Here is a 16,862-nt window from a genome sequence, read left to right on the forward strand (position 1 = left end):
AATATCATATAAACAGTGATGAGAGTAATCTGATTATGTAAATATCATGTAAACAGGGATGAGAGTAATCTGATTATGTAAATATCATGTAAACAGTGATGAGAGTAATCTGATTATGTAAATATCATGTAAACACTTGTGAGAGTAATCCGATTATGTAAATATGTAAACAGTTGTGAGAGTAATCTGATTATGTAAATATCATGTAAACAATGGTGATGAGAGTAATCTCATTATGTAAATATCATATAAACAGTGATGAGAGTAATCTGATTATGTAAATATCATGTAAACAGGGATGAGAGTAATCTGATTATGTAAATATCACGTAAACAGTGATGAGAGTAATCTGATTATGTAAATATCATGTAAACAGTAATGAGAGTAATCTGATTATGTAAACAGTGATGAGAGTAATCTGATTATGTAAATATCATGTAAACATTGATGAGAGTAATCTGATTATGTAAACAGTGATGAGAGTAATCTGATTATGTAAATATGTAAACAGTGATGAGAGTAATCTGATTATGTAAATATCACGTAAACAGTGATGAGAGTAATCTGATTATGTAAATATCACGTAAACAGTGATGAGAGTAATCTGATTATGTAAATATCACTGTGAGAGTAATCTGATTATGTAAATATCATGTAAACAGTGATGAGAGTAATCTGATTATGTAAATATCATGTAAACAGTGATGAGAGTAATCTGATTATGTAAATATCATGTAAACAGTGATGAGAGTAATCTGATTATGTAAATATCACGTAAACAGTGATGAGAGTAATCTGATTATGTAAATATCACGTAAACAGTGAGAGTAATCTGATTATGTAAATATCAAGTAAACAGTGATGAGAGTAATCTGATTATGTAAATATCATGTAAACAGTGATGAGAGTAATCTGATTATGTAAATATCATGTAAACAGTGATGAGAGTAATCTGGTTATGTAAATATCATGTAAACAGTGATGAGCGTAATCTGAATATGTAAATATCAAGTAAACAGTGATGAGAGTAATCTGATTATGTAAATATCACTGTGAGAGTAATCTGATTATGTAAATATGTAAACAGTGATGAGAGTAATCTGATTATGTAAATATCATGTAAACAGTGATGAGAGTAATCTGATTATGTAAATATCACGTAAACAGTGATGAGAGTAATCTGATTATGTAAATATCAAGTAAACAGTGATGAGAGTAATCTGATTATGTAAATATCAAGTAAACAGTGATGAGAGTAATCTGATTATGTAAATATCATGTAAACAGTGATGAGAGTAATCTGATTATGTGAATATCATGTAAACAGTGATGAGAGTAATCTGATTATGTAAATATCATGTAAACAGTGATAAGAGTAATCTGATTATGTAAATATCATGTAAACAGTGATGAGAGTAATCTGATTATGTAAATATCATGTAAACAGTGATGAGAGTAATCTGATTATGTAAATATCATGTAAACAGTGATGAGAGTAATCTGATTATGTAAATATCATGTAAACAGGGATGAGAGTAATCTGATTATGTAAATATCACGTAAACAGTGATGAGAGTAATCTGATTATGTAAATATCAAGTAAACAGTGATGAGAGTAATCTGATTATGTAATTATGTAAACAGTGATGAGAGTAATCTGAATATGTAAATATCAAGTAAACAGTGATGAGAGTAATCTGATTATGTAAATATCACTGTGAGAGTAATCTGATTATGTAAATATCATGTAAACAGTGATGAGAGTAATCTGATTATGTAAATATCATGTAAACAGTGATGAGAGTAATCTGATTATGTAAATATCATGTAAACACTTGTGAGAGTAATCCGATTATGTAAATATGTAAACAGTTGTGAGAGTAATCTGATTATGTAAATATCATGTAAACAATGGTGATGAGAGTAATCTGATTATGTAAATATCATATAAACAGTGATGAGAGTAATCTGATTATGTAAATATCATGTAAACAGGGATGAGAGTAATCTGATTATGTAAATATCACGTAAACAGTGATGAAAGTAATCTGATTATGTAAATATCTTGTAAACAGTAATGAGAGTAATCTGATGAGAGTAATCTGATTATGTAAACAGTGATGAGAGTAATCTGATTATGTAAATATCATGTAAACATTGATGAGAGTAATTTGATTATGTAAACAGTGATCAGAGTAATCTGATTATGTAAATATCACGTAAACAGTGATGAGAGTAATCTGATTATGTAAATATCACGTAAACAGTGATGAGATTAATCTGATTATGTAAATATCACTGTGAGAGTAATCTGATTATGTAAATATCATGTAAACAGTGATGAGAGTAATCTGATTATGTAAATATGTAAACAGTGATAAGAGTAATCTGATTATGTAAATATCATGTAAACAGTGATGAGAGTAATCTGATTATGTAAATATCATGTAAACAGTGATGAGAGTAATCTGATTATGTAAATATCACGTAAACAGTGATGAGAGTAATCTGATTATGTAAATATCATGTAAACAGGGATGAGAGTAATCTGATTATGTAAATATCACGTAAACAGTGATGAGAGTAATCTGATTATGTAAATATCAAGTAAACAGTGATGAGAGTAATCTGATTATGTAATTATGTAAACAGTGATGAGAGTAATCTGATTATGTAAATATCATGTAAACAGTGATGAGAGTAATCTGATTATGTAAATATCATGTAAACAGTGATGAGAGTAATCTGATTATGTAAATATCATGTAAACAGTGATGAGAGTAATCTGATTATGTAAATATCATGTAAACAGTGATGAGAGTAATCTGAATATGTAAATATCAAGTAAACAGTGATGAGAGTAATCTGATTATGTAAATATCACTGTGAGAGTAATCTGATTATGTAAATATCATGTAAACAGTGATGAGAGTAATCTGATTATGTAAATATCATGTAAACAGTGATGAGAGTAATCTGATTATGTAAATATCATGTAAACAGGGATGGGAGTAATCTGATTATGTAAATATCACGTAAACAGTGATGAGAGTAATCTGATTATGTAAATATCATGTAAACAGTAATGAGAGTAATCTGATTATGTAAATATCACGTAAACAGTGATGAGAGTAATCTGATTATGTAAATATCACGTAAACAGTGATGAAAGTAATCTGATTATGTAAATATCATGTAAACAGGGATGATGAGAGTAATCTGATTATGTAAATATCACGTAAACAGTGATGAGAGTAATCTGATTATGTAAATATCACGTAAACAGTGATTTGAGTAATCTGATTATGTGAATATCATGTAAACACTTGTGAGAGTAATCCGATTATGTAAATATGTAAACAGTTGTGAGAGTAATCTGATTATGTAAATATCATGTAAACAATGGTGATGAGAGTAATCTCATTATGTAAATATCATATAAACAGTGATGAGAGTAATCTGATTATGTAAATATCATGTAAACAGGGATGAGAGTAATCTGATTATGTAAATATCACGTAAACAGTGATGAGAGTAATCTGATTATGTAAATATCATGTAAACAGTAATGAGAGTAATCTGATGAGAGTAATCTGATTATGTAAACAGTGATGAGAGTAATCTGATTATGTAAATATCATGTAAACATTGATGAGAGTAATCTGATTATGTAAACAGTGATGAGAGTAATCTGATTATGTAAATATCATGTAAACAGTGATGAGAGTAATCTGATTATGTAAATATCACGTAAACAGTGATGAGAGTAATCTGATTATGTAAATATCACGTAAACAGTGATGAGAGTAATCTGATTATGTAAATATCACTGTGAGAGTAATCTGATTATGTAAATATCATGTAAACAGTGATGAGAGTAATCTGATTATGTAAATATCATGTAAACAGTGATGAGAGTAATCTGATTATGTAAATATCATGTAAACAGTGATGAGAGTAATCTGATTATGTAAATATCACGTAAACAGTGATGAGAGTAATCTGATTATGTAAATATCACGTAAACAGTGAGAGTAATCTGATTATGTAAATATCAAGTAAACAGTGATGAGAGTAATCTGATTATGTAAATATCATGTAAACAGTGATGAGAGTAATCTGATTATGTAAATATCATGTAAACAGTGATGAGCGTAATCTGATTATGTAAATATCATGTAAACAGTGATGAGAGTAATCTGATTATGTAAATATCATGTAAACAGTGATGAGAGTAATCTGATTATGTAAATATCATGTAAACAGGGATGAGAGTAATCTGATTATGTAAATATCACGTAAACAGTGATGAGAGTAATCTGATTATGTAAATATCTTGTAAACAGTAATGAGAGTAATCTGATGAGAGTAATCTGATTATGTAAACAGTGATGAGAGTAATCTGATTATGTAAATATCATGTAAACATTGATGAGAGTAATTTGATTATGTAAACAGTGATCAGAGTAATCTGATTATGTAAATATCACGTAAACAGTGATGAGAGTAATCTGATTATGTAAATATCATGTAAACAGTAATGAGAGTAATCTGATGAGAGTAATCTGATTATGTAAACAGTGATGAGAGTAATCTGATTATGTAAATATCATGTAAACATTGATGAGAGTAATCTGATTATGTAAACAGTGATGAGAGTAATCTGATTATGTAAATATCATGTAAACAGTGATGAGAGTAATCTGATTATGTAAATATCATGTAAACAGTGATGAGAGTAATCTGATTATGTAAATATCACGTAAACAGTGATGAGAGTAATCTGATTATGTAAATATCACTGTGAGAGTAATCTGATTATGTAAATATCATGTAAACAGTGATGAGAGTAATCTGATTATGTAAATATCATGTAAACAGTGATGAGAGTAATCTGATTATGTAAATATCATGTAAACAGTGATGAGAGTAATCTGATTATGTAAATATCATGTAAACAGTGATGAGAGTAATCTGATTATGTAAATATCATGTAAACAGTGATGAGAGTAATCTGATTATGTAAATATCACGTAAACAGTGATGAGAGTAATCTGATTATGTAAATATCAAGTAAACAGTGATGAGAGTAATCTGATTATGTAAATATCAAGTAAACAGTGATGAGAGTAATCTGATTATGTAAATATCATGTAAACAGTGATGAGAGTAATCTGATTATGTAAATATAATGTAAACAGTGATGAGAGTAATCTGATTATGTAAATATCATGTAAACAGTGATGAGAGTAATCTGATTATGTAAATATCATGTAAACAGTGATGAGAGTAATCTGAATATGTAAATATCAAGTAAACAGTGATGAGAGTAATCTGATTATGTAAATATCACTGTGAGAGTAATCTGATTATGTAAATATCATGTAAACAGTGATGAGAGTAATCTCATTATGTAAATATCATGTAAACAGTGATGAGAGTAATCTGATTATGTAAATATCACGTAAACAGTGATGAGAGTAATCTGATTATGTAAATATTATGTAAACAGTGATGAGAGTAATCTGATTATGTAAATATCATGTAAACAGGGATGAGAGTAATCTGATTATGTAAATATCATGTAAACAGTGTTGAAAGTAATCTGATTATGTAAATATGTAAACAGTGATGAGAGTAATCTGATTATGTAAATATCATGTAAACAGTGATGAGAGTAATCTGATTATGTAAATATCATGTAAACAGTGATGAGAGTAATCTGATTATGTAAATATCATGTAAACAGTGATGAGAGTAATCTGATTATGTAAATATCATGTAAACAGTGATGAGAGTAATCTGATTATGTAAATATCACGTAAACAGTGATGAGAGTAATCTGATTATGTAAATATCATGTAAACAGTGATGAGAGTAATCTGATTATGTAAATATCATGTAAACAGTGATGAGAGTAATCTGATTATGTAAATATCATGTAAACAGTGATGAGAGTAATCTGATTATGTAAATATCATGTGAACACTTGTGAGAGTAATCTGATTATGTAAATATCATGTAAACAGTGATGAGAGTAATCTGATTATGTAAATATCATGTAAACAGTGATGAGAGTAATCTGATTATGTAAATATCATGTGAACACTTGTGAGAGTAATCCGATTATGTAAATATCATGTAAACAGTGATGAGAGTAATCTGATTATGTAAATATCATGTAAACAGTGATGAGAGTAATCTGATTATGTAAATATCATGTAAACAGTGATGAGAGTAATCTGATTATGTAAATATCATGTGAACACTTGTGAGAGTAATCTGATTATGTAAATATCATGTAAACAGTGATGAGAGTAATCTGATTATGTAAATATGTAAACAGTGATGAGAGTAATCTGATTATGTAAATATCATGTAAACAGTGATGAGAGTAATCTGATTATGTAAATATCATGTAAACAGTGATGAGAGTAATCTGATTATGTAAATATGTAAACAGTGATGAGAGTAATCTGATTATGTAAATATCATGTAAACAGTGATGAGAGTAATCTGATTATGTAAATATCATGTAAACAGTGATGAGAGTAATCTGATTATGTAAATATCATGTAAACAGTGATGAGAGTAATCTGAATATGTAAATATCAAGTAAACAGTGATGAGAGTAATCTGATTATGTAAATATCACTGTGAGAGTAATCTGATTATGTAAATATCATGTAAACAGTGATGAGAGTAATCTGATTATGTAAATATCATGTAAACAGTGATGAGAGTAATCTGATTATGTAAATATCATGTAAACAGTGTTGAGAGTAATCTGATTATGTAAATATGTAAACAGTGATGAGAGTAATCTGATTATGTAAATATCATGTAAACAGTGATGAGAGTAATCTGATTATGTAAATATCATGTAAACAGTGATGAGAGTAATCTGATTATGTAAATATCATGTAAACAGTGATGAGAGTAATCTGATTATGTAAATATCACGTAAACAGTGATGAGAGTAATCTGATTATGTAAATATCATGTAAACAGTGATGAGAGTAATCTGATTATGTAAATATCATGTAAACAGTGATGAGAGTAATCTGATTATGTAAATATCATGTAAACAGTGATGAGAGTAATCTGATTATGTAAATATCATGTGAACACTTGTGAGAGTAATCTGATTATGTAAATATCATGTAAACAGTGATGAGAGTAATCTGATTATGTAAATATCATGTAAACAGTGATGAGAGTAATCTGATTATGTAAATATCATGTGAACACTTGTGAGAGTAATCTGATTATGTAAATATCATGTAAACAGTGATGAGAGTAATCTGATTATGTAAATATCATGTAAACAGTGATGAGAGTAATCTGATTATGTAAATATCATGTGAACACTTGTGAGAGTAATCTGATTATGTAAATATAATGTAAACAGTGATGAGAGTAATCTGATTATGTAAATATGTAAACAGTGATGAGAGTAATCTGATTATGTAAATATCATGTAAACAGTGATGAGAGTAATCCGATTATGTAAATATCATGTAAACAGTGATGAGAGTAATCCGATCATAGTTAATGTTGTGGTCTCAGTGTCATGTGACAGTGCGAGATAGGGCCGTGTGGGGGAGGGGCCTGTCCAGGGTCCAGTTACACTTCTGGTCTAAATCTGTCCCGGGACCTCATGAGAGCCTGGTCTAACTCTGGTCTCAACCTGTGTCGGAACTGAACCCTGGATCTGAACCGGCCCCTGGACCTGAACCGGCCCCTGGACCTGAACCGGCCCCTGGACCTGAACCGGCCCCTGGATCTGAGCCGGACCTGGATCTGAGCCGGACCTGGATCTGAACCGGCTCCTGGATCTGAGCCGGACCTGGATCTGAACCGGCCCCTGGATCTGAACCGGCCCCTGGATCTTCGTAAAGTCCTGGATTGTAACTGTTCTGACTAAATCTGCATTTTGGATCGGATCACATAGTCCTGGCTCACATAGTCCTGGCTCACATAGTCCTGGGTCACATAGTCCTGGGTCACATAGTCCTGGGTCACATAGTCCTGGGTCACATAGTCCTGGGTCACATAGTCCTGTTGTAGTCCTGGTTTATAACCGGATTGTAAAGTCCTGGTTTTGGACATAGACGTACTCAGATCTGAGAGGACGAAAGTGGATTTGGAACCATCAATGGGACTCGGAGAACCATGACCGAGACTGTGGAAGGTAAGACCCTGGTCCTGGTCCTGGTCCTGGTCCTGGTCCTGGTCCTGGTCCTGACCCTGGTCCTGGTCCTGGTCCTGGTCCTGGCCCTGGTCCTGGTCCTGACCCTGGTCCTGGCCCTGGTCCTGGTCCTGGTCCTGGTCCTGGTCCTGGTCCTGGTCCTGACTCTGGTCCTGACCCTGGTCCTGGTCCTGACCCTGGTCCTGGTCCTGACCCTGGTCCTGGTCCTGACCCTGGTCCTGGTCCTGGTCCTGGTCCTGGTCCTGGTCCTGGTCCTGACCCTGTTCCTGGTCCTGGTCCTGGTCCTGGTCCTGGTCCTGGTCCTGACCCTGGTCCTGGTCCTGGTCCTGGTCCTGGCCCTGGTCCTGGTCCTGACCCTGGTCCTGGCCCTGGTCCTGGTCCTGGTCCTGGTCCTGGTCCTGGTCCTGGTCCTGACTCTGGTCCTGACCCTGGTCCTGGTCCTGGTCCTGGTCCTGGTCCTGGTCCTGGTCCTGGTCCTGACCCTGTTCCTGGTCCTGGTCCTGGTCCTGGTCCTGTTCCTGGTCCTGGTCCTGGTCCTGGTCCTGGTCCTGGTCCTGGTCCTGACCCTGGTCCTGGTCCTGGTCCTGGTCCTGACCCTGGTCCTGACCCTGGTCCTGGTCCTGACCCTGACCCTGACCCTGGTCCTGACCCTGGTCCTGGTCCTGGTCCTGGTCCTGGTCCTGGTCCTGGTCCTGGTCCTGGACATAATGTTCTTCTTGTTTGTTCTGTGTTCACACAGCGTTAGCGCACATGCTAGCATTAGCCACAGTTTGATTGTAACAGTGAGTTTCTCTAGAGCTTTTCCACCACTCAAAGTGTGGGTGAAGGGACACGCCCTGTAGCGCCCCCTGTGGCACCTGCCGCTCCTGTCGGACCTGAACCTGCTTCAGAGATCAAGCAGTTATTTCAGAGCAAACACTCTAAAGTCTGAGTTATTAAAGGAGATATAATCACCTTTAACGAGCTTTTGACCCCGACACAACGTTTCACAGACACAAGCTGAGGATCTGAGAGGAGGAGAGACATGTGACAGACCCAGGAGAACTAAATATGAAATATAGTTTGATAGAATATGTCTTTATTAGAGGACAGAGCTCATACTTCCCCCAGAGTTGCTGCTAGGGCAGCGGAGCTGAAGCTGTGGGTTTATGTTTCTGTTATAACTGGTCTGACCATAAGTCATTTCAAAGAGGAACGTTTAAGCCTGGACTTAAATGAAGAGACTGTGTCGCCTCTTTAACATGGACAGGACTCCACCTCCTACTGTGCTTTTAGAGACTCTTGGCACCACCAGAAGTCCAGCATTGAGAGTGAAGAGCTCTGATTGGATGAGATGGTTCTATAGCATCTTTGAGGTGGGAGGGGCCATGTCATTTATGGCTTTGTAAATCAGGAGGAGGAGTTTAAATGTGATTCTAAACTCGACAGGAGCCACTGAAGAGACTCCAGCACCGGCGTAATGTGCTCTCTTCTTTTAGTTGCTGTTGTAATTTTGCTGCTGCATTTTGAACCAGTTAAAGCTTTTTATGGATGGTGACGCGAGCCTGTGGTTATGACGCGCTCTTTTCCCCGTCAGTTGGAGATTGGAGGAAGGAGATAGTTTGTACTAAAGCTAAAAACTGAGGGAATCAATCAAAAAAACACTCTGGACATTTATGAAGCACTAATGGCAATGTAAGAAGGTTAAAAGCTCTGAAATGTGGATTTAGCATGTTATGGGACCTTTAAGTTAACTCACGGAGCGGCACAAGCGGCACAAGCGGCGGCTTGAAACGCTTCAAATAAAGCCCTTGATCTTACAGCCGCCTCAGTGTTCGGTCTCGCGTCTAATTTCGCCGGCTTCAACTTCTGCGGCGGTGAAGACTCGTGCGTCGCTGATGCTCCGGGCCAGTGACAGCCATGTCAGAGTTTACGTCTTTTCCAACGCAAATTTGGCGATTTATGGAAGTTTTAAGATGGTTTAGATTCTAGAACGTAAAGGATATAGAATGTGAGAGCTAGATTTGTTATGAGTCCAGAACCGAATCACCGGGTTTCGTTTCTTTTGGACCTGAACCGAAACGTTTTTACAAGTCCAGATCCGGTCCTGCGGAGCGGTACGCATCCCTAGTCTTGTGCATGTTTAGGACCAGCACAATGACCTCCAGCACAATGACCTCCAGCACAATGACCTCCAGCACAATGACCTCTAGCACAGTGACCTCCAGCACAATGACCTCCAGCACAATGACCTCCAGCACAATGACCTCTAGCACAGTGACCTCCAGCATAATGACCTCCTGCACAGTGACCTCCAGCACAATGACCTCCAGCACAATGACCTCCAGCACAATGACCTCCAGCACAATGACCTCCAGCACAATGACCTCTAGCACAGTGACCTCCAGCACAATGACCTCCTGCACAATGACCTCTAGCACAGTGACCTCCAGCACAATGACCTCTAGCACAATGACCTCCAGCACAATGACCTCCTGCACAATGACCTCCAGCACAATGACCTCCAGCACAATGACCTCCAGCACAATGACCTCCTGCACAATGACCTCCAGCACAATGACCTCCTGCACAATGACCTCCTGCACAATGACCTCCTGCACAATGACCTCCAGCACAATGACCTCCAGCACAATGACCTCCAGCACAATGACCTCTAGCACAGTGACCTCCAGCACAATGACCTCTAGCACAATGACCTCCAGCACAATGACCTCCTGCACAATGACCTCCAGCACAATGACCTCCAGCACAATGACCTCCAGCACAATGACCTCCTGCACAATGACCTCCAGCACAATGACCTCCTGCACAATGACCTCCTGCACAATGACCTCCTGCACAATGACCTCCAGCACAATGACCTCCAGCACAATGACCTCCAGCACAATGACCTCCTGCACAATGACCTCCAGCACAATGACCTCCTGCACAATGACCTCCTGCACAATGACCTCCTGCACAATGACCTCGGTTTGTTCAGGGTTAAGAAGCAGATCATTAAGTGTCCTCCAGGTTTTTATCTCCTTCACACGAGCTCTAAGTCTGTCTCCTTGATCGCTCTGATCAGGTTCATTGATAAATACAGCTGAGTGTTAATGCCATGTGACCTGATCATGTGACCTGATCATGTGACCTGATCATGTGACCTGATCATGTGACCTGATCATGTGACCTAACGGCAGCATGTAAAGAGGAAACAGAACTGGACCCAGTAGTGACCCCTGAGGTTTATGACATTCTAATCTCTGCAGTAGAATGTTGTGGTCAAACGCAGAGGTCAGAACCAGGATTGAGACCATAAGTGAGCCACATCCAGCTCCATGTTGTGATGGAATATTTTACAAAAGACAAATTAATTTTGCTGCTTTTGAATCCTCATTTTGTGATAAACTCATGTTCCACCAACACATGTGTTTTATCTCTCACTGACCTGGAGCGTGTGATCTGTGCTTTTATCTACACGTCTTGACCTCTGTGAAGCTCTGTACACTGGGATAAAGCTAAGCTAACAAGCTAACAAGCTAACAAGCTAACAAGCTAACCCTTACAGTTAGCTCAACATTCTGAAGCACGTCTTAAACTGGCACATGTGTTATAGAACATATGACACATGTTGTAGAGAACATATGACACATGTGTTATAGAACATATGACACATGTGTTATAGAACATATGACACATGTGTTATAGAACATATGACACATGTTGTAGAGAACATATGACACATGTGTTATAGAACATATGACACATGTGTTATAGAACATATGACACATGTCGTAGAGAACATATGACACATGTGTTATAGAACATATGACACATGTCGTAGAGAACATATGACACATGTGTTATAGAACATATGACACATGTCGTAGAGAACATATGACACATGTCGTAGAGAACATATGACACATGTGTTATAGAACATATGACACATGTCGTAGAGAACATATGACACATGTCGTAGAGAACATATGACACATGTGTTATAGAACATATGACACATGTCGTAGAGAACATATGACACATGTGTTATAGAACATATGACACATGTCGTAGAGAACATATGACACATGTGTTATAGAACATATGACACATGTGTTATAGAACATATGACACATGTGTTATAGAACATATGACACATGTGTTATAGAACACATGACACATGTGTTATAGAACATATGACACATGTCGTAGAGAACATATGACACATGTGTTATAGAACATATGACACATGTCGTAGAGAACATATGACACATGTGTTATAGAACATATGACACATGTGTTATAGAACATATGACACATGTGTTATAGAACATATGACACATGTGTTATAGAACATATGACACATGTCGTAGAGAACATATGACACATGTGTTATAGAACATATGACACATGTGTTATAGAACATATGACACATGTGTTATAGAACATATGACACATGTGTTATAGAACATATGACACATGTGTTATAGAACATATGACACATGTCGTAGAGAACATATGACACATGTGTTATAGAACATATGACACATGTGTTATAGAACATATGACACATGTGTTATAGAACATATGACACATGTGTTATAGAACATATGACACATGTGTTATAGAACATATGACACATGTGTTATAGAACATATGACACATGTGTTATAGAACATATGACACATGTGTTATAGAACATATGACACATGTGTTATAGAACATATGACACATGTGTTATAGAACATATGACACATGTCGTAGAGAACATATGACACATGTGTTATAGAACATATGACACATGTCGTAGAGAACATATGACACATGTGTTATAGAACATATGACACATGTCGTAGAGAACATATGACACATGTGTTATAGAACATATGACACATGTCGTAGAGAACATATGACACATGTGTTATAGAACATATGACACATGTCGTAGAGAACATATGACACATGTGTTATAGAACATATGACACATGTCGTAGAGAACATATGACACATGTGTTATAGAACATATGACACATGTCGTAGAGAACATATGACACATGTGTTATAGAACATATGACACATGTCGTAGAGAACATATGACACATGTCGTAGAGAACATATGACACATGTGTTATAGAACATATGACACATGTCGTAGAGAACATATGACACATGTGTTATAGAACATATGACACATGTCGTAGAGAACATATGACACATGTGTTATAGAACATATGACACATGTCGTAGAGAACATATGACACATGTCGTAGAGAACATATGACACATGTGTTATAGAACATATGACACATGTCGTAGAGAACATATGACACATGTGTTATAGAACATATGACACATGTCGTAGAGAACATATGACACATGTGTTATAGAACATATGACACATGTGTTATAGAACATATGACACATGTGTTATAGAACATATGACACATGTGTTATAGAACATATGACACATGTGTTATAGAACATATGACACATGTCGTAGAGAACATATGACACATGTGTTATAGAACATATGACACATGTCGTAGAGAACATATGACACATGTGTTATAGAACATATGACACATGTGTTATAGAACATATGACACATGTGTTATAGAACATATGACACATGTGTTATAGAACATATGACACATGTGTTATAGAACATATGACACATGTGTTATAGAACATATGACACATGTGTTATAGAACATATGACACATGTGTTATAGAACATATGACACATGTGTTATAGAACATATGACACATGTGTTATAGAACATATGACACATGTGTTATAGAACATATGACACATGTCGTAGAGAACATATGACACATGTGTTATAGAACATATGACACATGTCGTAGAGAACATATGACACATGTAGTAGAGAACATATGACACATGTAGTAGAGAACATATGACACATGTGTTATAGAACATATGACACATGTCGTAGAGAACATATGACACATGTGTTATAGAACATATGACACATGTCGTAGAGAACATATGACACATGTGTTATAGAACATATGACACATGTGTTATAGAACATATGACACATGTGTTATAGAACATATGACACATGTCGTAGAGAACATATGACACATGTGTTATAGAACATATGACACATGTCGTAGAGAACATATGACACATGTGTTATAGAACATATGACACATGTGTTATAGAACATATGACACATGTGTTATAGAACATATGACACATGTCGTAGAGAACATATGACACATGTGTTATAGAACATATGACACATGTCGTAGAGAACATATGACACATGTGTTATAGAACATATGACACATGTGTTATAGAACATATGACACATGTGTTATAGAACATATGACACATGTGTTATAGAACATATGACACATGTGTTAGATGATAAGAATGATGATGCTCATGTCCTTGTGCTGTTCTGGTTCCTGAGATGTCCTGATGACCTTCTGTCTCCTCCACAGTGACTCGTTCCTCTGGTTCCTCCACGATGGTCATTGAAGCCTCTGCTGCGCCGCTCAAACCCAGAAGAACCTTCTCAGATGAAGTCTACTCCACCTTCAGTTCTCCACTGGCCTGGGTCCTGGTGGTGGCGCTGTTCATCACCTGGACCTCCGTGTTTGTCATTGTGTTCGACTTGAGCAACTTAACAGCGAGCACAGGTACAGCGCCACCTACAGGACTGTTTTATACTAAAGCTCCATGTTTAGTCCTGACTCTGGCACCAGCAGGAGGCCGCTCCATGTTTAGTCCTGACTCTGGCACCAGCAGGAGGCCGCTCCATGTTTAGTCCTGACTCTGGCACCAGCAGGAGGCCGCTCCATGTTTAGTCCTGACTCTGGCACCAGCAGGAGGCCGCTCCATGTTTAGTCCTGACTCTGGCACCAGCAGGAGGCCGGTCCATGTTTAGTCCTGACTCTGGCACCAGCAGGAGGCCGGTCCATGTTTAGTCCTGACTCTGGCACCAGCAGGAGGCCGGTCCATGTTTAGTCCTGACTCTGGCACCAGCAGGAGGCCGGTCCATGTTTAGTCCTGACTCTGGCACCAGCAGGAGGCCGGTCCATGTTTAGTCCTGACTCTGGCACCAGCAGGAGGCCGCTCCATGTTTAGTCCTGACTCTGGCACCAGCAGGAGGCCGCTCCATGTTTAGTCCTGACTCCGGCACCAGCAGGAGGCCGCTCCATGTTTAGTCCTGACTCTGGCACCAGCAGGAGGCCGCTCCATGTTTAGTCCTGACTCTGGCACCAGCAGGAGGCCGCTCCATGTTTAGTCCTGACTCTGGCACCAGCAGGAGGCCGCTCCATGTTTAGTCCTGACTCTGGCACCAGCAGGAGGCCGCTCCATGTTTAGTCCTGACTCTGGCACCAGCAGGAGGCCGGTCCATGTTTAGTCCTGACTCTGGCACCAGCAGGAGGCCGGTCCATGTTTAGTCCTGACTCTGGCACCAGCAGGAGGCCGGTCCATGTTTAGTCCTGACTCTGGCACCAGCAGGAGGCCGCTCTATGTTTAGTCCTGACTCTGGCACCAGCAGGAGGCCGCTCCATGTTTAGTCCTGACTCTGGCACCAGCAGGAGGCCTCTCCATGTTTAGTCCTGACTCTGGCACCAGCAGGAGGCCGCTCCATGTTTAGTCCTGACTCTGGCACCAGCAGGAGGCCGCTCCATGTTTAGTCCTGACTCTGGCACCAGCAGGAGGCCGCTCCATGTTTAGTCCTGACTCTGGCACCAGCAGGAGGCCGCTCCATGTTTAGTCCTGACTCTGGCACCAGCAGGAGGCCGCTCCATGTTTAGTCCTGGTTTAGATCACAGTTTGCATAAGTCTTGAGTGTGTGACTCTCAGAATAATACGTGTGTTTTGAGCAGGTCGTTCTTCGGCCGGAGTCAGGAAAATCCTGAAGGACTCAAGTCGCCGAGGCAAGACTCACTTCACCAACTCTGACTCTGTTAAACCCGACTCACCCAAACCCGGACCAACCCTAACCCTGTCTGTCCATTCTTGTGTCTTTGAGTTCTCGTGTTCTTGTGTTCTTGTGTCCTTGTGTCCTCGTGTCCTCGTGTCCTTGTGTCCTTGTGTCCTCGTGTTCTCTCGTTCTCGTGTCCTCGTGTTCTCTCGTTCTCATGTCCTCGTGTCCTCGTGTCGTCTCGTTCTCTCGTTCTCGTGTCTTCGTGTTTTCTCGTTCTCGTGTCCTTGTGTCCTCGTGTTCCCGTGTCCTCATGTTCTCGTGTCCTCGTGTCGTCTCGTTCTCTCGTTCTCGTGTCCTCGTGTCGTCTCGTTCTCTCGTTCTCGTGTCCTCGTGTTCTCTCGTTCTCGTGTCCTCGTGTCCTCGTGTTCTCGTGTCCTCGTGTCATCTCGTTCTCTCGTTCTCGTGTCCTCGTGTTCTCTCGTTCTCGTGTCCTCGTGTCCTCGTGTCCTCGTGTCCTCGTGTCGTCTCGTTCTCTCGTTCTCGTGTCTTCGTGTTTTCTCGTTCTCGTGTCCTTGTGTCCTCATGTTCTCGTGTCCTCGTGTTCTCTTCTTCTCTTCTTCTCTTCTTCTCGTGTTCTCGTGTTCTCTTCCTCTCGTGTCCTCTTCTTCTTGTGTCCTCGTGTTCTCGTGTTCTCGTGTCCTCGTGTTCTCTCGTTCTTGTGTTCTCGTGTCTTTGTGTCCTCGTGTTCTCTC

General features: G+C 38.6%; 1 protein-coding gene across 1 annotated transcript in view; it reads left to right on the plus strand.

The window, feature by feature from the left end:
* Positions 1-7,657: 7,657 nt before the first annotated feature.
* The window catches only part of LOC140379596 (uncharacterized), a 111,452-nt gene continuing 102,247 nt past the window's right edge, over positions 7,658-16,862 (plus strand). The window contains exons 1-3 of the mRNA XM_072464279.1: positions 7,658-8,194; positions 14,672-14,869; positions 16,070-16,120. Of these exons, the coding sequence (XP_072320380.1) occupies positions 8,176-8,194; positions 14,672-14,869; positions 16,070-16,120 (268 nt within the window). The 5' untranslated portion in view covers positions 7,658-8,175. The remainder of the gene's footprint in view (positions 8,195-14,671; positions 14,870-16,069; positions 16,121-16,862) is intronic.

Source organism: Eucyclogobius newberryi, unplaced genomic scaffold (assembly GCF_026437365.1).
Source record: "Eucyclogobius newberryi isolate DKJ021-1_F unplaced genomic scaffold, fEucNew1.0.hap1 SCAF_43, whole genome shotgun sequence".
NCBI lineage: Eukaryota > Metazoa > Chordata > Actinopteri > Gobiiformes > Gobiidae > Eucyclogobius > Eucyclogobius newberryi.